Here is a 20,779-nt window from a genome sequence, read left to right on the forward strand (position 1 = left end):
TTATGATAACAATTATATAATAGAGCAGTATCAAAAGAAAAGTTATCATTCTTCACAATTAACGGTTTGAATTAAAAACCTCAAATATGATTGAATATATAACATTTAAAAATAATCATCATAATAGAAATCTGGATGTTACTAGTCTAAATAATCGTTGACAATGTGCAGAATTGTAAAATCATCAAGAATAAGCCCTTTGGTCCATGTCAAGGTCAATATAAATGTGTAAATAATTAAATAAGAAAAATATAAATTTCATATTTTCATCAAAAACAATTTTATGTTTTTTCATTTGAAAGGATGTAAATAAATTTTCTATAGAATATAAAATATTAAACCCAATAAATAAGTATATTGTCGTGGATGACAAACATATAAAAAAAATAATAATAATGCAAATATCACTAATAACAATACATATATTTATTTCACTTAACTCTTAAATTTGTTATGTACAAATTACGATATACCATTAATTTCTAATTTTTGGCTTTTAACTGATGATTGCGGTGGCACCCAACCGGAGAATCCTTTTTCCAGTTCCTTAGCTACGGCCAAACATAATCTATCGTTGTGAGGAGTTGCTATGACCTAAAAAAAAATAAAATTAAATATAACAATTGTTTAGTTATGATTAAATTATTTTTACTTGGATGCCAATTGGAAGTCCTTTTTTGTTGAGACCCATAGGTACCTGAGTAGCCGGGAATCCTGATAGATTACAGAAACCCAAATACATGATTCCGATAGATTTCAAAGCGAATTCGTTGTGTTGGTAAAGGGTTGGAAAAGTTGGTAGAATGAGTACACCGTCATCACCCAGTTTTTCCTGTGATTTTATTCATTCAATAAATAAGTTATTGTTAAAAAAGTTAATAAGATTATGTTAGTTACCAGTAAATTCCGTTTCATTTTATCGAAGGCAACTCCGTAAATATCTTTCTTTCCTTTCGGCATTCCTCCGTTGAAATGAAGCACCAAAGAAACCAGCAAAGCGTGTGTGGAATATTTTGATTGGTTAAAGATGTTCTTTACGAACTCCAATAATAAATGATCATTTTTCTATATATAAAAAGCATTTTTTTTATAGTAAAATTTGTACTTTTTTTTGTTTGTTTAAGCAGTATTTCTCACATCCAATTTTGGGTCGTTGAGAAACGCTGTGTTTAAGCACTTACGTTATTGTCTTTCAAGATTTTTGGAACATCTGTCGCAGACATCATGAGAGCACAAATCATTTCCGGTAAATTTTCCATATCAAATTTTTCGTCTTCTAATTGAGATCCGCAGATCCTCTGCAAGTAATTGGCGCTTTTGACGACAGCGTTTTTGATTTCTTTATCGACCTGTGGTAACGTTAGACTGGACTCGGTCTCCTCCATGTAATAAACTCGAAGCTTATTCAAATCTACCTATAATTTTTTAGTTTAAATTAGGCGATGTTCATATTAAATGTAAGTCGATTTATTACTGGTTCATCTAATCTCAAGTTCGAGGAGTGAGGAGATGTGATTAGTTTCAACATCAAGGTCAAATCATCCGCGTATCGGGCCATCGGACCAATGGAGAAGAACTGTCTTAAGGTTTCTCCTTCGCACGAGGGAAAATGTTGATCGATTGGAGTCACATCTACAATACAAATTTTAATTATTTTCTGCTAATTTAATTCTAATTTCGGGCTTTACATTCTGTTGCTTTATGTCCGAAAACTCCATTAAAATAGGACGGCAATCGTATGGAACCCAACAAGTCTGAACCTACGCCAATGAGAGAAGCACCAGCTCCTAGCAAAGCCCCCTAGATAGTCCAAATTATTAATTTATTGATTTTGTTTTTATTAAGGTAAAACTTACTTCTCCTCCAGACGATCCACCAGTTGAGTAAGCCGTGTTGTAAGGGTTTTTGGACAATCCCGTTACCAGATTATTGCTTTCCCAATAGAAGCAATATTCTGGCGTATTGCTGATCAGCAACGGAATGGCTCCAGCTTTCAGCAAATTCGCAACGGCTGTTCCATTCTCTTTTGCCTTCAAACCTATCCTACTCACGGATCCCGTAGCAATGCTCATACCTGTCCAATTTCCATTATCAATAAACATTTAACAAAAATAACGAAATATGTTACGAGGTAAATTATATATAATTTGCAAGTAAAACAAAACTACAAGGTTAGTGTAGTGAATTTAGTTGGTTTTGTGAATGAAATACGTTAAAGTTTACATTTTTTGATATTATATGGAAATACTATTAAAATAATTCAAATTAGTGTTTATTGGTGTGATCTGTGCATTATTTATACACTATTTATAACAGTTTAGGTAAGTTCACTAATATTTACGCTTTTCAAGGTTAGCATTCCAAAGTGCAAAAAAAATACACGTGCTCTAAACGTATTGCAAGGAAAAGCTTACAAAAATAACTTTAATTAGTTATAAATTTTCCGGTTTGTCCGATGACCTTTTGCCATCTTTCTGGAAACTTCATGATTCTGCGCTGAGTCTTATCAATAAAAAACAGAACCATGAGCGATTTCAGGTTATAATTAGTGAAATTTTACGATTCAAAGAGATTTGCAATCTTCAAATTAATTGGTAATCTGATCGTGTAAAGTGATAGGATATATGGGCATGCGACATTACTTCCCAAATAACCTCGAATCATTTTTCATGAGTTACCAAAGATGTGTGAGGATATGTATTATTTTGATGACAATGCTGGCCCTTTTTTTCTTTCATTGCTTCCTCTAGTTTAATTAGTTTTTGACAGTAAACATTTGAATTAATTTGAAACATTTGGTTCCTTGGATGTAGCTCAAAATAATCAATCCCACCAAATTCATAGCAAGCATCATTTGTGAAGCAATTCAAGTTTCGATATGATCACTCTTGGACCATAATCCTTTTCGATTGGTGTTATTATAGACGATCCACATTCATCACCAATAATGTGTTAAGTGAGTCTTTTTTCAATTCATGTGAATATCGAGATTCTTAATGGTTCTAAGACATTTAAATTATTTTCAGAATGGAAAAAATCTGCAGAATGGACTTTTTTTAACCAATTTTGACACGCGCATTCTGTTAAACAGTGAACATCATAAAAACATCACATATCTCTTTGTGAACCTCAGAAAGCTTTCTTTGATCGTTTTGGTAATTCTATTAAAATTGAGCTTAAACTAATAGCTACAAACAAAATTACGCCTTATTGACTTGTTGACAAAACATAACATTGACAGAACGGCCGATGTTATACTGCATAGATAATTTGAGATATTGCAATGCCCCAATGTATAAAAGTTTGGGAATCGCTGGCGTCGACTATAAACCCAAAAAAATATGTTTTATTGGATTTTATTTTATTACTTCTTCTATGATAACTTTTCACAAGAAAAATTACTATTCTATAATATTTAAATTTTATAATTATAATATTATATAAATTGTTTAAAAAAATAATTTGTTTAAATTGAAATGTGTTTGGTAACGCTTCTTTATGACAACTTGCAAAATGTTGCTTAGAAATTAATGTGCATGTTTTTAGTTTATAAATTAATTACGTGGGAATCGTGAAATTTACTTTAAAAACAGTCTTCATCCAATTTTCTCTGACCTACAATGATAAATTACGTTTTTAAATTTCCGTTGCATTTCATGTAATTTGTTCTAATGCAACACTAAAAATTAAACTAATGAATGTTCGTATCCTATTAACGCATGATAAAGACCGCATTGCGTAATTTACTTGCAATGGGTATTGTATTGAATTGCACATCGTTTTATAATACGGCAGATCAAGTTCGATGAATGCAATAGATTTTTCCACTCTGACGCGGTGAAAGCATGCATGTGCAACGGATACATGCATGCAGAGAAGAAACTTTTCTTGTTGTTATTGTTGTTCACCGTTGCGCAACGCAGATTTACCTTTCAGAGAACAACTCTCTTTGACGGTTAGTGGGACGCCGAGCAGAGGTTGATCCCGCTGCACCTTCTGCAACTCTTCCTTCTGACTCTGTATGGAATCCAGGTAAGAGTCGACGGCTTTCGCCTCGAGAACAGCATCGCAGTATCTGTCTTCGACGACGGCGTTCACCAGACGATTTACCTCTTGGATTCTTGCGACGTACGCTTTTACCACATCCACGCTCTTCAACTAAAACACATAAAAACATTCAAGGTCATAGACGCAAATTAAAAACAAAAACAGTGTTTATTTTATTCGCCTCCAATTTTGCGTTTGCGAAATTACGATAATTCTGATTTGAATTTAATTGCACGCATTAGTTTCGTGTCCAACCTTCTGTAAATGCATTTTTTTACGTTTCCTTTCAATTGAAATAAATAAAATTGTTGACATTTTTCATATTTGCAAATGATTTCAAATTTTTTTAAAGATTTAGTAAAAAATACGATAATTATAAATTTCATGAAATACGTACACTTATCGATAATTTAAACTTATTTTAGAAGTATTTAATGATGCAACTAAAAAATAATGCATTTATGCTAATACCAATTGCAATTTGTATAAAAATTTCTGAGTAGAAAGTACTAGTATCTAGGTTTCCTCTTACTTTGGAAAGCAAGTGAAAATTTAATAATATATATACGCAAAACTATAACTATCAACAACAAATAAACGTTTCAACGTACTTATCAATTATTTCTCTTCATCGTCATTATTGTAAGTGTTTTTATTTTTATACACGTGGAAATTACTTTGTTTATGCTTAAAACTTGTTAATAATAAAACAATATACGCGTTTGCTTCCACGCAAAATAGCAATTTAATTTCGTGCTAAAACAAAGTTTACTATTTATTACGCAACGCGAATTCCATACAAATATGTAAATCCTATTGCGGGTATCATAAATACATTAAATAATACGGTCGATACGTTTTATTTTAACTGTTATTTTATATATTTTAAGGTTTATAGATTTTTTCATTTTTATTGACTTTTCCAAATACTAATATTTATTGCAACAATAGAAACCCCTAACATCTATTTTTTTTATTATAGTATAGAATTTTTATTCTGGTCAATGAATTAACAATATTTAAACAATAAATGATGATTGCACAATAAAATTGTAGCTAATTCTCGTGGATAATTATGTAATTGGATGTTTTGTAGGGCTGCTATTAACGTCTAATGCAGTGACGAAAGTAAATACGTTTTCCTTGTCTCAAATTATTATGTATCATACAAACTTTCCCCAATTTCGCGTACACACGCATTCAATTTTCTTTGCTTTTATGCGACACAACTCACCTCGCGTCTTCTAATCTTTTCCGCTAATGATCTGGCATTAATGAGGAGAATTTCGTTCTGGATAGGTGGAACTTTCCGACCAGATGTTGACATTATCCAGAATATGGGACTTGCGATCCATGAGAAAATACGTAAAATCAGTGATAATATCCTTAATAACAGTTCCATTTCTTCAGTCCAATGATTATTTTTTCACTGAAAACAAATATTTGATTAATCAAGAAATGCATATGAAACAAGAAATGAAATAAAATTAAGGAATTGTTAAAAAAAAATAATTTGATGACTTGAATTTTCTGTTTTAAAATTATATTAATGACTATTGCATAGACCTTGATCAACTTTTTTTTTATATAATAAATAATATAGACGTCAAAGTTTTAAAAAAAAATCATATATTTAAAAAAAATGATACTGAAAAATGATAATTTTAAAATTATGTAAATGCTGCACCAATTAGTGTATATGGCAATGAATTTAATTTGCAGTGAAAATGTGTTTACACATTAAATAATTATGTAAATTTCTTTTTATAAGGAATTAATTGATGTATGTATAACAAAATTTGTTATGTTTTAACTTATTTTGTTACAATTGCAGAAACCTTGATCAGAATTTTTGTTTTTCAAATATGAAATCAACCGGAAACCTTAATTATTAATTTATTTAATTCGAATAAAACTATTAAACTATTCTAATTTTCATATAATACATATTCATATAAATTTAATGTAAGTTATTATTTTTTTAAATGGCAATTAAAATATTTTGTTGATCTTCCTATACAATGATTTAATTGTTTTGCTCTTGTGTGTTGTTATTTAGACCTTGATTAATTTGTTTTCCTTCTATATGTACAATTTATATTTTGAATCAAATATAAATTCAAGGTTTGACAAATTCAATTGAAATATTAAGAATTAAATTTATGTTTTAAGTAATAGTTTTCATTTTCAATTAATTTATTTTTGTTGAAATGAAGTTAAGAGAAGTAACAAACATTAGATGTGTAAGAAAAAAAAGTAAGAATACTTAAATATTTGCAGACTTTGAGAATATGTAAGTGTTTAACAATTTAAAAATAAAATATTTGAATAGAAATATTGATTCATAACATTGCAGGAATGCAAAATAAATAACTTACTTAAGTCAAAAACATAATGTATAATTGCTAGACTAAATATAAATTGAATAAGCATTTTAATGTGTCTATTTATGAATGCTTTTAATTGTAATTGCGGCAAATTTAATTGTGAGTATCAAATAGAAAAGTTGTTATAACTTACCAGAAATCAAATTTGTAAGCATTGATTCCAATTCAATTGAAATAAACTTTTCACATAGAACTGATAAAAGGTTTAATAGAGTGTCGTTGATAATGCTGCTGCTGCGGTTTCTTAACATTTATGACAATGGTAAATCATCAGTTAGTAAACCAATTTCACTCACTCTTACCAACTCTCGACTTCATCCGCCCCACTTCAATAACACTCATTGGCGAATGAACAATTTCAAATAGATTCTGTTGTGTTTAAGTACGAGTAGCGTTTAAAGAAGACAAGGAAAAAACGCATAATGATTAATAATTCGCTTTATTTAAAAAAAAAGTTTTTTTTTTACCTTTTAAACATGTGTATTAAAAACACAAATCTGCGATACAGTTACGGACTGTTAATTATTTATTTCTGGACACTGTGGGATATCTTCTTCTGTTGTCTGTTGTGGAGCCTTAGGTTTGATAAATGATAAATTGAACGAGTTTTAGTTTCGGTTTATTATTAAAATATTCGATACGACTTGATTCTTTAACGTTCTTCGTAAGACTGATTACAAATACTTATAATTAACTAAGCAAGGGTGTGGGAGTTTGAGGAGTAAGGCACGGTTTTGATAAGACGCTCCGCTTCACTTGAACATATGAGCGATGTTCTTATCAGTAGTTGGTCTCGATGAAACTGCCTATTGTCAGTTAAAAATAGGAAGGAATGTTGCAATCGCTGGAGGTTCCTTTATGCTTATGTATATGTTTATATAATAAGGCGTCTAAGAGACGCTGTGGATGTCTCTAATTCGTTAATATACTATATTAACAATAATAATTGTAATAATAACGGTTGGACACAACAAATAATTCATTTATTTATTATATAATAAAATTTGAAAAAAAAAATAATGATGATGATTGAGTTTTCGGAATTTTGTATTTTTTGACCCATCGAAGGACAAAACTTTAATTTGAGTGTTTACGGAAATCTGTTTACAAAACAATTGATCGAATTAATATGATGAAACTAGTTTAAGTGTAAGAATAATAAAATTTATTTACGTTTTATTGATATTTTGTACGTAGTTCATTTGTAAAACGTATGATTGAATTAAGCAGACCAAATGCAATTAAATTCAAGAAAAAAAATATTATTGGAAATTTTGTAAGTAAACAATATAAAAGTTAATTTAAGTACTATTTTTTTAATGTTTAAAATATCAGTTAATAGCTTTGTAATGTATCTACAATCACTTCTAATCTTCTCGGAATTAACTTAATGTTTTTGTACTTATTCTAATTCGATAATAATTATGGTTAAATACATTAAAATATAATAAATCTAATTATTAATAATTAATTTAGTAATAGTATAAGTCATAGCCTATGGTTTAGTCTAGAGACCAGGGTTTTCCAAACTTTTCTTGCAACGAAACACTTCATAAATCCTGAAATTTTTCATTATTTATTAAGTAATTAGTTCATTCCAGGTTTTCACGGAACACCAATTAACTTTTCGCGGAACACTGGTGTTCCCAGGAATATAGTTTGGAAAACCCTGCTATAGACTATAATAATCTAAATTTTGTAAAATTTACCTATTAAAATAATCTTAATCTTATTGTATCTTTATTTGTAAAGGAGACACATGCATTTTATCCATTAAGTCTCATCAACTTAAATATCTTTAAAAACAAAATTTCGTCAAATCTTGAGAATTTCATAAAGAAATTATTTATTTTCTTATTCGATATATTTAACAACGAAATTCCTTTTGAATCATGTTCTTGGTAATCTAAGATTTTACATAATTTATTTAATTATAAAATTATCAGCAAGATTTATTTTGTATCAAATAATATTTGTGACAAACACGTGAAATATGTACAAATTACGGAAAGACGATTGGGTCTGAATTATGTATATGGAATATAAATCGCGCTGGTCGTGATCGGTTGCATAATTATTGTTAACTTCGTGGAAGGACAAAATTATGTTTAGAATAATGTTTATTTCATTTATTTCTTATTGCTGCGTTTAGCAAAAAAATATTACCATTTCCATTGTAAACACACAACATATTAAATTCATGCTTCACTTAGTTCCTAGGAAACGCAATATGTTATACAAAGCATTCTTTATTTCAGGAAATATCAAAACTATGATAATATTTGTATCCTAATAGAAAATGTGTATATTCCAAATCTTATATATATATATATTTTGACTAATTGTTTTAAGATCGTAAAAATTTGTAGACGCTTAAATAAATGTATTTATTCAATTTTAATCTTTATTTTCAAATATCTTCAAGTATTTTACGTTGGTGGAACCCAGCCACCAAAGCGTTTGGACAACTCCTCGGCTACGGCAAGGCAAAGTCTGTCTTGTTTGGGAGCGGCGACGATCTGCGAACATCGAATTCATTAAGACGATTGTTAAGTATAAAGTTAATCTATTTAACAACCTGCAGACCGATGGGCATTCCGCTTTTATCAAAGCCAATTGGAATCTGCGTACTTGGACATCCCATTACGTTGAAGATCATTGAGAAGCAGATGCCGTACGCTCTGGTCGCCGTACGGTAATGGCCAAAAGCGGAGCTCGGAAAGGAAGGATAAATGAACACTCCGTTATCCCCGAGCGCTTCCTAAAAACACATTCAATTTAGCCTTCGAAAACATTGCATACTTTGTGTTTTTACTAACATTGAATTGCGATTTCATACGCTCCATTTTTTTCTGGTAATATGGGAAGTGGCTCTTTGGAATGAAACCCGTGTAACGATACAGAATGATGAACATCAGAACAAACAGCGAGAGTCTGCTCTTTCCCATCAGATTTTTCAGTACCTCCATGTAAACGTTAAGATCTTTCTGAAAAGAAACAATACATCGATTTTAATTAATACACGTTGTTGCGTTGTCTTTAAATATTTACTTTCGGATTGTTTGGGTTTTCTAGAAAGTTGGGCAATCCGCCTAACGTCAGGTACATCATGATACAGATCTCAAAGCCGTGCTTGAAATCTTCGATTTCAATTTCTTCCGTTTCCATGCTGAGATGAGACTCCAAATATTGTCTGGCCTCGTTGATTCCTGCCACGATCTCCTTTTGCACCTTCGGCACACCGAACTGGTCATATTTTCCTTTCGAGAAGAACACTTTCAGCTTGCTTAAATCTACCTGAGGATGATTCAGAAATTAGAAATAAGAATTCTCCAAGAGGAACTTCAATTTGTCGTACTTTTTCACTTAAATTTAAGCACGTTCCTTCCGCGCCGGATAAGATCTTCAACATCGGCATCAAGTCTTCGACGTATCTAGTCATTGGCCCGATCGTGAAATAGTCATAGGTCCTATCATCTGTTGTATCCGGATAAAAGCCTTTCTTCGGAACGATCCCTGCGAATCACAAGAAAATAATCTATGTAAATACTTGCGATAATGCTATTTTTACGCGTCGATAATTATAATATGTTTATTATTTACTTGAAGTGGTTTTGTGTCCGTAGATGCCATTGAATTGACACGGAATCCTAATGGAACCGGCAAAATCCGTTCCCAATCCGACAACGGATGCTCCTGATCCAAGCAGGGCTCCCTAAAATATAAAATCACGATATTCAAATGAACAATAGCAAAAGTTGAATTTGCAACCTCTCCGCCAGATGATCCACCTGATGTCCTGTTGGTGTTGTACGGATTCTTTGTCCATCCATTCACCAGATTGATGGACTCAAGTCCAACGCAGTACTCGGGCACCGAACTGACTAAAAGCGGGATGAATCCTGCCCCCTTTAGCCGTTTCAGCGCCTCGGAATCCTCGTAAGCTCTGATCCCCTCTCTCAGGCGTGAACCGACGCTCCACGTTAGACCTAAACACCAATTATTACTATTTACTAAAACTACAATTTATATATTCGATAGATTTACCTTCAACGCCGCAACATTCCTTCAGCGTTATCGGCACACCGAAGAACGGTTTCAAATTCTTCAACTTTTCTTTCGAAAGGTAATGGTTCTTGATAAAACGGTCCGCTTCCCTCGCTTCGTGCATGGCACTCTCATAGCGTTCCTCTGATACTGCATTGATTATGGGATTTACTTCTCTGATGCGATTTATGTACGATTTTATTACTTCTTCGCAGCTCACCTATAATACAATAACTGTTATTTAATAATACTATAGTTATAAAAATTAGGGTTTATACAAAAACCGGTTTTCGAATTTTCACAAGAAAATAGAGAAAAAGGAGTTTCACAACTTATTTTCTATTGCTCACACGGATCTATTGGGTGTACAAAATTTCCAGAAATAGAACAAACTCACTTGCTACAAAGCTGGGTTTAATCGCATTAAATAATGAAGTAAATTATTTATTCTTCTCTTTGTACCCTCTAAAAATTCCTTTTCTTTATTAGGTTGAGGCAGGACAGAGTAACATTTTTAGGTTCTTGAAGATATTTATGAATTGATTGTTTCAAAGCAAGCTATGATTTGTTTTTCTTCTTCACCGCTTTTTAATCATCACAGTCATTCAATAATTTGATACAATCTTGTTAATATTTGTCTAAAAAACTTAATGATCTCACTTTTTGAAGCTAGTGAATGAAATAAACTAGACGTTTTTGTTTAAACTGTAAATTTTGTAAATTAACAAAAATCCTTACTAAGCTAAAACCTTAGATCTAATTTCAGTTTTAATTTTTTTTTCAATTCACGTAACAGAGATTTTGTGTCAATGTTTTTAATCAAATAATTAAAATAATACATATTAATAATATAAATCGACAAACCCTAATAAAAATATACATTTTTTCAAGTCCATTTACATGAACACTCAAGTACATTTTCCAAAAGTATGATTATTTATTAAAACGTATATTGATAGACACGTGAAAGATGAATGAGATGTTATCAATGAAAACATAAACACATCGTCTCACATTTGCTTTCTTGCTTAATTAATCAATATACCCGGATATTCAAATAAAATATGACGAGCAACACGTCCGTGTTTGTTTTTCCAATGCAAAATGTCAATCAATATGTTGATAATATGTTGATAATAATACATTAAATTATCAAAATTGTTAGTTTTCTGTATACATTTCATATCTCTAATTTGAAAACATCTAAATTCAAGGTATAAATATTAATTTTAAACAACACTCATTTATACATTTACTATAGCTTTTAAACATCCTTGATGGTTTTCATTTTCACATGGAAGCAAATTAATTATTTACTGCAACAAAAACATCTTATCAATACCAATATGTTATATTACAAATAGAAAATAGTTCGAATATATATACAAATATTGATCTTCATAACAAAAATAATAATATTTGTTTTTGATTATTTTTACTGTAATCAAATTTGTATGCTTAATCGTGCAATCATGAAATCATTGATATAGTTGGTATTTAAACAAATATTTATAAATAGAAGTTGTTATGATAGGCAACTTATTTATCTCTTTCATATAAAACTATTGATTTAAATCAATGTTTAATTTTGAAATTTATAGTGAAGTTTACAAGATCTTTATTTTATAATATTATTTACATTAATTATTTGTTAGAATTGTAAATATTTTTAAAAGAAAATTGAATTATGTTGATTCTTATTGATTACTTAATTTCTTGTTGTATTTTACAAATTAAGTTCTTAGTCTGACCACTTATTTCTGAGAATGTTATAAACTTTCAAATATCAAGAAATAAGAGTAATTTTCGAACAAAACCTTTGTATTTCTTGAGTATAGTAAAAAGTTATGAAGCTGGTTTCAAATTGACTTTAAAATATTATATTGAGATTGACACTGTTACCTCAGTAGTGATTCAATAAAATTATAATAATCGTAACAAATTAGATTATGAAAATGTTAATGTTAATTTACTATAAGAAGAAAATAGAGATCTATAGGATCACGAGGAGAAGAAACGTATGTTGAGAATGTACTAAAATAATTTGAGAAGTTAACAATTTTTCATTAAAGAAATACCAGTTTTTAAGAAAAATCTGCTGATTCTAAGACCTATGCCAGTTGAATTCTTGTATTTGTCATTCCAGAACTTGAAAAATCTTCAGATGAAATTTTATAAATGAATAAACTTTAAGTAAACTTTTGTAAATATTTTTATATTGTTTTCTGTGACTTATTTATAACTTACATATTTTATTTATTGTTATATTTATAGCAGCATGACCTTTTGAACTCAACAATTGTTATTTATTGTAAGAGAAATTAATTAATTAATTAATTAAGATATTTGATTAACCAGAAAGACGAAGATTGTTAAATACCAAAATAATTGTAAATAAATTTTATGTGTAAATATCAAGGTAAATACCTGCTGATTTCTAATTTTCTTCGCGAGTTGGGTTGCACTCAAGAGGAGCAGTTCGTCCTTGATCGGTGGTACCCTCTGCCTGGGCAACGAATCCAATAGCCAGAGGAAGGGCGCCAGAAGAGTTTCACCGAGTATTATGAAGAATCCGGAGATTCTCACGAGAAGATTCATCGCTATCGCGTCTCGATGAGAACTGACTATTCCTTTGCAGATAACCGCCGCTCGACTTCTTCACAAACAGGACAGAAAAAAAATATCAAATTGCCGACAGTTGATTGCCTCGTGCTTCGGAAGGAAAAAATAGAGAGAGAGAAAGAAGAAAGACAAGAAAAGTGCAAAATGCTTGGAACAGATTACGCCGCATTCGTTATCGCCGTTTTTAGAAAAATCTAAATTTTTGGTGCACGAACGTGGAAACATATATAATTTTTGTTATGCGGAAGATAAGAAGCATTTATCAGCAAATGTTTGATACCAAAGGCCATCCTTGTAGACTACTACCGCCCGGATTTAGTGTTCTTGATTTGTTTTTAATAATTTTTTTATTAACATTTGAATCTAAATATACCATCAATAAACTTTAGATGTTGGTAATTTTTTTTTACTGATATCTGATAATGACTTAGTATTTAATTATGTAACAATTTAAAACTGAAAAGTGTGTATTTACATGAAATTAAAACAGGTTTTTAATATAATTGAGCAATATTTGCAGACAGTTTTCTTAGAATAAATTATTATATAGATAGGTGAAAAGGACTTTTAGAAACCAGTTCAAATATATAATAAGTAATTGATCATAATTTTGTGTCAATTTTACATCTCATTATATAATGATTGTTGTAGATTATATTTGTTTGCATAATATTGTTATTTATATATTTTGCAACTAATAACTAATCTATTATAGGTTGAATGACATCGAAACCTACTGACCTCGACGCATTGCAAAACAAATATTTTTTTCAGTGCAAATGTATTCAATCTAACGTAAAACAGTTTAAAAGAATGCAAAACCTTTAAATCTAAACAAATATAAAAACTAAATTTTTTTAAAAATTTATATATTTTTTTTTTATAAAAAAAACAATTAATCACTAATTAATCTATATAAAACTTTCAATATTACTTAAATACATAAATAATTCTAAAATTATTTGCAATTCAAATATAAAGTGAGATAAATAAATTAATTAAATATCTTTTAAATTTCTACTGTAGTCGGTGGAACCCAACCACCGAAATGTTTGGATAATTCTTCGGCAACTGCAAGACACAGCCTATCCTGATTCGGTCCTGCTACGATCTAAAACAATCAAATATTGATACATAATGGCATAATTTGAATTCCTATAATTTGATGTTAGGCAATTCTTCTAACAATAAATAGGCAACAATAGTTACTTTATACCAAACAATTTGTTATTAACTTCTCTTATTAATTAATAACAATAAATATCAAAAAAATGTATTAGTAATTGTTATTAATGATAATTACCTGTAAGCCAATGGGCATTCCATGTTTGTCGAATCCAATTGGAATTTGAGTGCTGGGACAACCCATAACGTTGAAGATCATGGAATAGCAAACGCCGTACATCCTCGTGAAGACCTGGTAATGTCGAAACGCGGAACTTGGAAACGTTGGATACACGAAAATTCCGTTATCACCTAACGACTCCTAATAATACAGAACACGTAAACAAACTGTAACAAATCGCATTTATGCTTAAACTCACCAAGAAAGCTTTCTTTAAGGTTTCCAATTTCTCTTGGTAAAAGGGCAGATGTTTCCTGGGCATAAAACCGTTGTATCTATAGAACACTATGGTCATAAGCAAGTAAAGTGAAAAACGACTTCTACCTAAAATATTTTTTAAAATCTCCACGAAAAGATTGGCTTCTTCCTAAACAAAAAAAAATCATTCATTCGATAATTTGACATTAAAGGTTTTTATTACTTTAGGGTTTTGCGGATCCTGCAAGAATTTGGGCATTCCTTTCAAACTCATGAACATCATAGCGCTTATTTCAAAACCTTTTTTTAAATCTTGTATCTTAATTTCTTCGGTTTCCATCTGGTAATTCGAGATCAGAAAATTTCTGGCTTCATTGATTCCATCACGAATTTCCTTTTGCACTTTTGGAATTCCGAAGAGGTTATATTCACTGTTGGAATATAACACTTTGAGTTCCGTCAAATCCACCTTCAATATGAAATGCGTTATTGAAATGTTAAAAATGATACAGATTCGGTTACCTTTTGATCTAACTTCAAATTGGATCCTTCTGGTCCGGAGATGATTTTCAATAAAGGTTTGAGATCTTCCACGTATCTGGTCATTGGACCAATGGAGTAGTATTCGTAAGTTCTATTATCTGAACTATCCGGATAGAAACCTGTGTAAGGTACAGCATCTAGAAATATAATCTTAAGTTTATTGTGTTGAGAAATAATTACTTATGGAATACTTGAGGTAGTTTTATGGCCGTAGATTCCATTGAACAAGCAAGGAATCCGAATCGATCCAGCCAAATCTGTGCCTAAACCAACCACCGAAGATCCTGATCCAATCAGTGCACCCTAAGTTCATTAAAATATTAATTATTTTATTATGTAACAGTTTTAAAATTCTTAATAACCTCTCCGCCTGAAGATCCTCCACTAGTTCTTCTAATGTTGTACGGGTTTCTGGTGCATCCAGTTAAAAGGTTAATCGTTTCCAAAGAGACGCAATATTCAGGCACAGTCGTGACTAAAAGTGGTATAAATCCAGCTAATTTCAATCGCCTCACAGCCTCGGAATCTTCACTAGCTTTAATATCTTTACGTGGGCAAGATCCAGCGCTCATAGAAAGACCTAGTACGTAAATATATGTAAGAAACATCTTAAGAATTGTGTATTTTACCTTTGACCCCGCAGCTCTCCTTGAACGTGATGGGAACCCCAAGGAACGGTTTCAGATTTTCCAATTTATCAAGGGAAATTTTAGTATTTTTCAAAAATAAATCGATGGACTTTGATTCATCCAAAGCCTCGATAAATCTTTCATCAGATACCGCATTTATTATCGGATTTACTTCTTTGATCCTGTTTATGTATGCTGTTACGACGTATTCGCAGCTCAGCTAAAATTAGAATTTTTTAAATAAAACTAACATTCATTGACTTATTGATTGATTTTCTTAAATTTGTAGTAGAAATAATCGAAGTGTTTTTTTATAATGTTACCTCTCTATTTCTGATCATCCGCGAAAGTCTGCAAGCGCTGTACAACAACACTTCATCCGTGATTGCGGGAATCTTAGGTTTCGGAAGCCAATCTAATAATCCCAAGATCGGAGTGATTATTTTGTCGAGCAGTATTGCAAGGAACCCGGCGAATCTCACGAGCAGATTCATCTTGATTCAAACTCGAACTAAATTCGTAAACAACATATTTAGTGTTTATATAAGCGAATTATCGATCATTAGAACTCTAGTCAACATTTTTTGCAACGATGCTGTTTATGCGGTTTTTTTGTAATTATAAAATCGCTGCGACCTTTGTAAACTCCATTTTTTAAATATTTGTAAACAGTGAATAAATAAAACAAATTTATACATACATATCTATTCATAATTATCCATGATTTATGCATTAATTATGATGAGAAATAAATTGTTCTTTATTAAATTACAAAATATTAACATATAGATTATTACTGTTAAACACGGAATTGAAGTAATTATAAAATATTGATAACCCTCTTATCAAAATTAAAAAAAAAAAACTATTTGCACTGGACCATCTTTTCTTTAAATGTGAGTCAGTCTTAATTATTAATTTGAAGGAGGAATCCATCCACCGAAGGCTTCTCCAAGTTCCTCAGCAACAGCAAGGCAAAGCCTATCTTGATTCATGTTGGCAATTACCTAAAATTATATTGGATACATTAAGAAGTTTACTAAACATTAAGTAGATTTATTTTTACTTGTATAGCCACTGGAAGTCCTTTCCTGTCGCAACCTATTGGAACTGTGGTGGATGGGAAACCCAAGATGTTGACAATAAATGCGTAATAGATGGAAGCGTATCCCAGCATCCATTCCTTGTGTCTTTGGGCGGTTGTCGGATAAACCGGATACAAAAACACACCGTTATCTCGTAAACTTTCCTAAAATGATTATTTTATAGGATTAGATTAATACATCTCATCATAGATTTATAGAATCCTTACGGCCATTTCTTCTCTGAGCTCATCGATAACTTTGAAGTACTTCTTGACTTTGCGTTTTGGCGTCCACTTGGTGACAGTGTCGAGAATATCATGGACCATAGTGTATTCGCAGAAACGGGACAGGCTGAACGCATTGATCAGAAGTTGTGGAACGGCCCAGAATTTTTCCTGTAAATTAATAAAAAAAAATAAATAAATACGACATTTTCTAACATCATATTTTCACTCACGGTTCCGGCTCTGAGAGGAGACACGTATTCCAGAGTACTGGATGCAGCTGAGCACATTTCCGGGGATAATCCCAAATTCTGGAACTTCTTGTCGCTGATCTCTGCTTGACATTTATCCTTAAGATGTCGGACGGAATCGCGAATCGCCTGCTTAATTTCCCTTTGTACTTTCACCAGACCAAAGTTCGTCTTGCAATCTTCCATGAAGAAAACGCGAATTTTACTTAAATCTACCTGAAAATTGAATAACACAATATAATTACAGCAATAATATATTTGTTGCCACTAATAAATATAAGTATAACGATAAAAAATAATTTTCAATCAACAATCAACATTATAAGAATACTTTAAATCTTCAAGTTTACAATGTCAATTTCGAATATGTGAAAATTTGAGTTAATCATACCTTTTCATTCAATTTGAGACTACCCATGTTTTCACCTAAAACGTTCATCATCAATCTGAGATCTTCTGGGTAACGCACCATTGGACCAATTGCCAGGTACCTGTTAAACTCCTCGTTATCAGATTCAGGTAAAGATCCATTGGTAGGAATGTAACCTGAACAGTAAATATTAAACTTAGAATTACATCGAGGAATATCTTATAATAATCATTACCGTGAGTTGGTTTATGACCGAAAATGCCATTAAATGCAGACGGGAAGCGAATGGAACCAGCCAAATCCGATCCAACTCCGATTAGTGAAGCTCCACTTGCTAACAAAGCTCCCTAACAAAACAATAATTAGAATAACATTAACGAGATTTTCTTTTATATATAAATTTATATTTTAAAGCACGATTTTTTATTTTGCAGTTTCGATCAGCCTTTACTGCGTCCTTCGAATTTTAAATGTTAATTTTTGTCTCCCGTATTTGAAGACCAGTTTTATTATCTTGGTACACAACAATTATTTCCCGTAAATTGATTTCTACCTTGAATAAAAACGCCTTGAATTTCTCTCCTTGCTTTTAAATTTATTGAACTTGTATTAAGTGAAAACTCTTTGTATTTCTCACCTTACTCATACATTTTTTAATCTTGCATTAAACAAAATCTCTATATATTTCATGCTTATATTTTTTGATCTAATATTAAGTGAAAACTCTTTATTTTTCTCCTCTGGTCTTTATTTTTTTACAATATTTCCTAAATGAATTTCTCTATATAGAAAATATTACTTATGAATTCATTTTTTTAGATTTCAAAATCCAGTTTCAATGTTGAAATTATTACCGAAACTATAAATTAACTAATTTTAGAAATACACATTTTGTAGTCAAAACAATTTAGATCTGAGTGAAATGTACGTTCGCGACTTTTGGACTTTAGTTCATTACTCTTACAACATATACAATATTCGAGACGTGTGCTACATTTTGATGTAGCAAATAAGAAACAGAACACCTGGGCATTGAACATCGACCGATTGATTGAATACGTTCAGACAGATTCTAAATTTGTATCGACGTTCGTGCCTTGCATAAACTATTTTTACAAATAACAAACTTCTATAAACTTATTCAATAATTATCACGTTTTTTTCTATTATTGCATTCAATGAAAGTTTGAATTTAAACACACTTATTGCAATAAACTAGTATATTTTAAACAGTTTTTTTATTGCTTTTAAAAGCTATGATTTATGTAAAAAATATTCTATAATTATACAATTATTACGTTTTTTTATTGTTGCAATCAATAAATTCTATATTTATTCAATAATTAAGTATGTAAACTATTATTTTTAGTTTTGTTTTAAGTTTATTTGTGAATTTATGACTTCTATAAAAATTCTTCTTTAATAATTACTAAACTAACACGTTTTTTCTCTGAAATGAATTTGATTTTAGTTATGGATTCAACTATTGTAATCAATAAATTCTATAGTTATTCAATGATTTCTATTTTTCTTTCAATATTAAACAGTTTTGCGTACGTTTTAGCTGATAATTTTAAATATGCCACGAATATGATGCGTGATTCCAAAAGTGAAAACATTTAATTATAATGTTCGTGCTCGTGGCAACTGATTGTTAATAATCAAGCAGTAATTGCAGTATATACGATTGTTTGTTTTCTTTAGATTTTTTTTTCCCAAATAATTATAAACTCACGTAGCAATTATCTAAAACCATTATGAAAGCTAGTTATAAAATGTAGATGTTTTATGTGTTCATAGCAATATAATATTTAACAATATTCTCTTTATGATTGGCTAGTTAATAATAAATTCGTTTAATTGATAATGACGTTGTCGCAATCCGAGATCAAAGCGCAAAGTCCATTCGAGAATCGTCATTTTTTGTTTTAATTTTGATCTGTTTGCGTGCTGAGTAAAAAAAAACACACACACACATGAAGTGATGTTTCAGCGCAAGATTTGTCGGCCATCAGCTGTATGATAAATATTTACAGACAACGCATCCTGACCGAAAGTCGCGGTGGAGTTCTAAATTTAGACGCACGTTTAAAGATAGAATGTTATTACAGGAGACAAACGAATTCCTTTTTACGCGAGAAATATAAACACTCGAGAGACGCTTTATAATTAGAGCAGATGATGTGGACCTCTTACCTCGCCTCCAGAAGAACCTCCGGTGGTGCGCATCGTGTTGTAAGGGTTATTGGAAATACCGAAGACTTTGCTGTATGTCTCCATGCACATGCAGAACTCAGGTGTTGTCGATACCAAAATCGGTATGGCACCTGCCGCTTTAACCTTAACCACAACATCGCAGTCTTCCTCTGCTTTGAATCCGATACGAATCTTCGAGCACAAAGTCGAACTCAAGCCTTGAACAGGTAAATTTTCTTTGATGGTGATCGGAAGCCCCAGAAGAGGTTTCGTTCTCCTCAGCTCATCCAGATCCACGTTATCATCGTCCAACATAAGATCTACTTTCTTTGCATCTTGCAAAGCCGCCTCGAACCTATCCTCAGCGACGCAATTAATCGTAGGGTTAACTTCTTTGACTCTCTGAATGTACGCGTTAACTAAATCATAGCTTTTGATCTGAAAACAAACGTAAAGTAATGACACAACTTAATTTTTATGATACAAATTACCTCTCGATTCCTGATCTTCTCCGCCACTTTAGAGGCACTGATCTTCAGCACGTTGTTGGTGATTGGTGATACCTTTGTGTACTTTCTGTAGAAGAACAGGATGATTTTCATGTACCGCACGAACGTGAATATCGCGACGATGGAGCCGGTCATCAGCCTTAGCAGGATGTCCATCGTGGTCAGCGGTGAAGGCGAAACTGAGAGCGCGTTGCACGTTGCTACTCTCGCTGCAGCCGACTTACATAACACCAACAACATTGGACATAGAGGCATGCATTTGTGTAACGCAGAAAAAAAACTCCAACAGGTTTTTTTTGTCCTCTCTGGCGACACGCATTCGTTAA

General features: G+C 31.3%; 4 protein-coding genes across 4 annotated transcripts; all 4 read right to left on the reverse strand.

Annotated features, from left to right (window-relative positions):
- Window positions 1–438: 438 nt before the first annotated feature.
- Window positions 439–6,974, reverse strand: LOC108567385 (fatty-acid amide hydrolase 2-like). Its single transcript, XM_017927804.1, has 12 exons — window positions 6,902–6,974; window positions 6,737–6,803; window positions 6,568–6,677; window positions 5,282–5,476; window positions 3,930–4,158; window positions 1,857–2,074; window positions 1,689–1,800; window positions 1,475–1,632; window positions 1,182–1,415; window positions 898–1,065; window positions 653–832; window positions 439–594 (listed from the first exon to the last, which is right to left on the reverse strand). The coding sequence occupies exons 4-12, from the start codon at window positions 5,447–5,449 to the stop codon at window positions 463–465; spliced, it is 1,599 nt and encodes a 532-aa protein (XP_017783293.1). The 5' UTR covers window positions 5,450–5,476; window positions 6,568–6,677; window positions 6,737–6,803; window positions 6,902–6,974; the 3' UTR covers window positions 439–462.
- Window positions 6,975–8,802: 1,828 nt separating this feature from the next.
- Window positions 8,803–13,125, reverse strand: LOC108567378 (fatty-acid amide hydrolase 2-A-like). The gene is made up of 9 exons (XM_017927794.1): window positions 12,909–13,125; window positions 10,482–10,701; window positions 10,206–10,423; window positions 10,038–10,149; window positions 9,793–9,950; window positions 9,486–9,731; window positions 9,254–9,421; window positions 9,013–9,195; window positions 8,803–8,953 (listed from the first exon to the last, which is right to left on the reverse strand). The coding sequence occupies exons 1-9, from the start codon at window positions 13,077–13,079 to the stop codon at window positions 8,864–8,866; spliced, it is 1,566 nt and encodes a 521-aa protein (XP_017783283.1). The 5' UTR covers window positions 13,080–13,125; the 3' UTR covers window positions 8,803–8,863.
- Window positions 13,126–14,073: 948 nt separating this feature from the next.
- Window positions 14,074–16,321, reverse strand: LOC108567384 (fatty-acid amide hydrolase 2-A-like). The gene is made up of 9 exons (XM_017927803.1): window positions 16,142–16,321; window positions 15,819–16,038; window positions 15,552–15,769; window positions 15,381–15,492; window positions 15,169–15,326; window positions 14,870–15,115; window positions 14,648–14,815; window positions 14,407–14,589; window positions 14,074–14,214 (listed from the first exon to the last, which is right to left on the reverse strand). Exons 1-9 carry the CDS (start codon window positions 16,310–16,312, stop codon window positions 14,113–14,115), a joined length of 1,578 nt encoding a protein of 525 aa, XP_017783292.1. The 5' UTR covers window positions 16,313–16,321; the 3' UTR covers window positions 14,074–14,112.
- A 243-nt stretch (window positions 16,322–16,564) lies between these two features.
- Window positions 16,565–20,702, reverse strand: LOC108567484 (fatty-acid amide hydrolase 2-B-like). Its single transcript, XM_017927980.1, has 8 exons — window positions 20,436–20,702; window positions 19,945–20,382; window positions 17,984–18,095; window positions 17,770–17,924; window positions 17,361–17,594; window positions 17,131–17,298; window positions 16,885–17,067; window positions 16,565–16,825 (listed from the first exon to the last, which is right to left on the reverse strand). The coding sequence occupies exons 1-8, from the start codon at window positions 20,691–20,693 to the stop codon at window positions 16,733–16,735; spliced, it is 1,641 nt and encodes a 546-aa protein (XP_017783469.1). The 5' UTR covers window positions 20,694–20,702; the 3' UTR covers window positions 16,565–16,732.
- Window positions 20,703–20,779: the final 77 nt, after the last annotated feature.

The sequence above is a fragment of the Nicrophorus vespilloides genome, unplaced genomic scaffold (genome assembly GCF_001412225.1).
Source record: "Nicrophorus vespilloides isolate i.1.1-1 unplaced genomic scaffold, Nicve_v1.0, whole genome shotgun sequence".
Lineage (NCBI taxonomy): Eukaryota > Metazoa > Arthropoda > Insecta > Coleoptera > Silphidae > Nicrophorus > Nicrophorus vespilloides.

Bases quoted from the DNA above. Each gene is read 5' to 3' on its own strand.
- LOC108567385 (XM_017927804.1), bottom strand. From the start codon at position 5,449: ATGGAACTGTTATTAAGGATATTATCACTGATTTTACGTATTTTCTCA. The intron at 4,159-5,281 runs GTGAGTTGTGTC...TATGTGTTTTAG, and splicing joins AAAAGATTAGAAGACGCGAG to TTGAAGAGCGTGGATGTGGT. The intron at 833-897 runs GTAACTAACATA...ATAAAATCACAG, and splicing joins AAATGAAACGGAATTTACTG to GAAAAACTGGGTGATGACGG.
- LOC108567378 (XM_017927794.1), bottom strand. From the start codon at position 13,079: ATGAATCTTCTCGTGAGAATCTCCGGATTCTTCATAATACTCGGTGAA. The intron at 9,951-10,037 runs GTAAATAATAAA...TGTGATTCGCAG, and splicing joins CGGACACAAAACCACTTCAA to GGATCGTTCCGAAGAAAGGC. The intron at 9,196-9,253 runs GTTAGTAAAAAC...ATGTGTTTTTAG, and splicing joins GTATGAAATCGCAATTCAAT to GAAGCGCTCGGGGATAACGG.
- LOC108567384 (XM_017927803.1), bottom strand. From the start codon at position 16,312: ATGAATCTGCTCGTGAGATTCGCCGGGTTCCTTGCAATACTGCTCGAC. The intron at 15,770-15,818 runs GTAAAATACACA...TTTACGTACTAG, and splicing joins GGAGAGCTGCGGGGTCAAAG to GTCTTTCTATGAGCGCTGGA. The intron at 15,493-15,551 runs GTTATTAAGAAT...TAATGAACTTAG, and splicing joins GAGGATCTTCAGGCGGAGAG to GGTGCACTGATTGGATCAGG.
- LOC108567484 (XM_017927980.1), bottom strand. From the start codon at position 20,693: ATGTTGTTGGTGTTATGTAAGTCGGCTGCAGCGAGAGTAGCAACGTGC. The intron at 17,925-17,983 runs GTAATGATTATT...TTTACTGTTCAG, and splicing joins CGGTCATAAACCAACTCACG to GTTACATTCCTACCAATGGA. The intron at 17,595-17,769 runs GTATGATTAACT...TTCAATTTTCAG, and splicing joins GTCTCAAATTGAATGAAAAG to GTAGATTTAAGTAAAATTCG.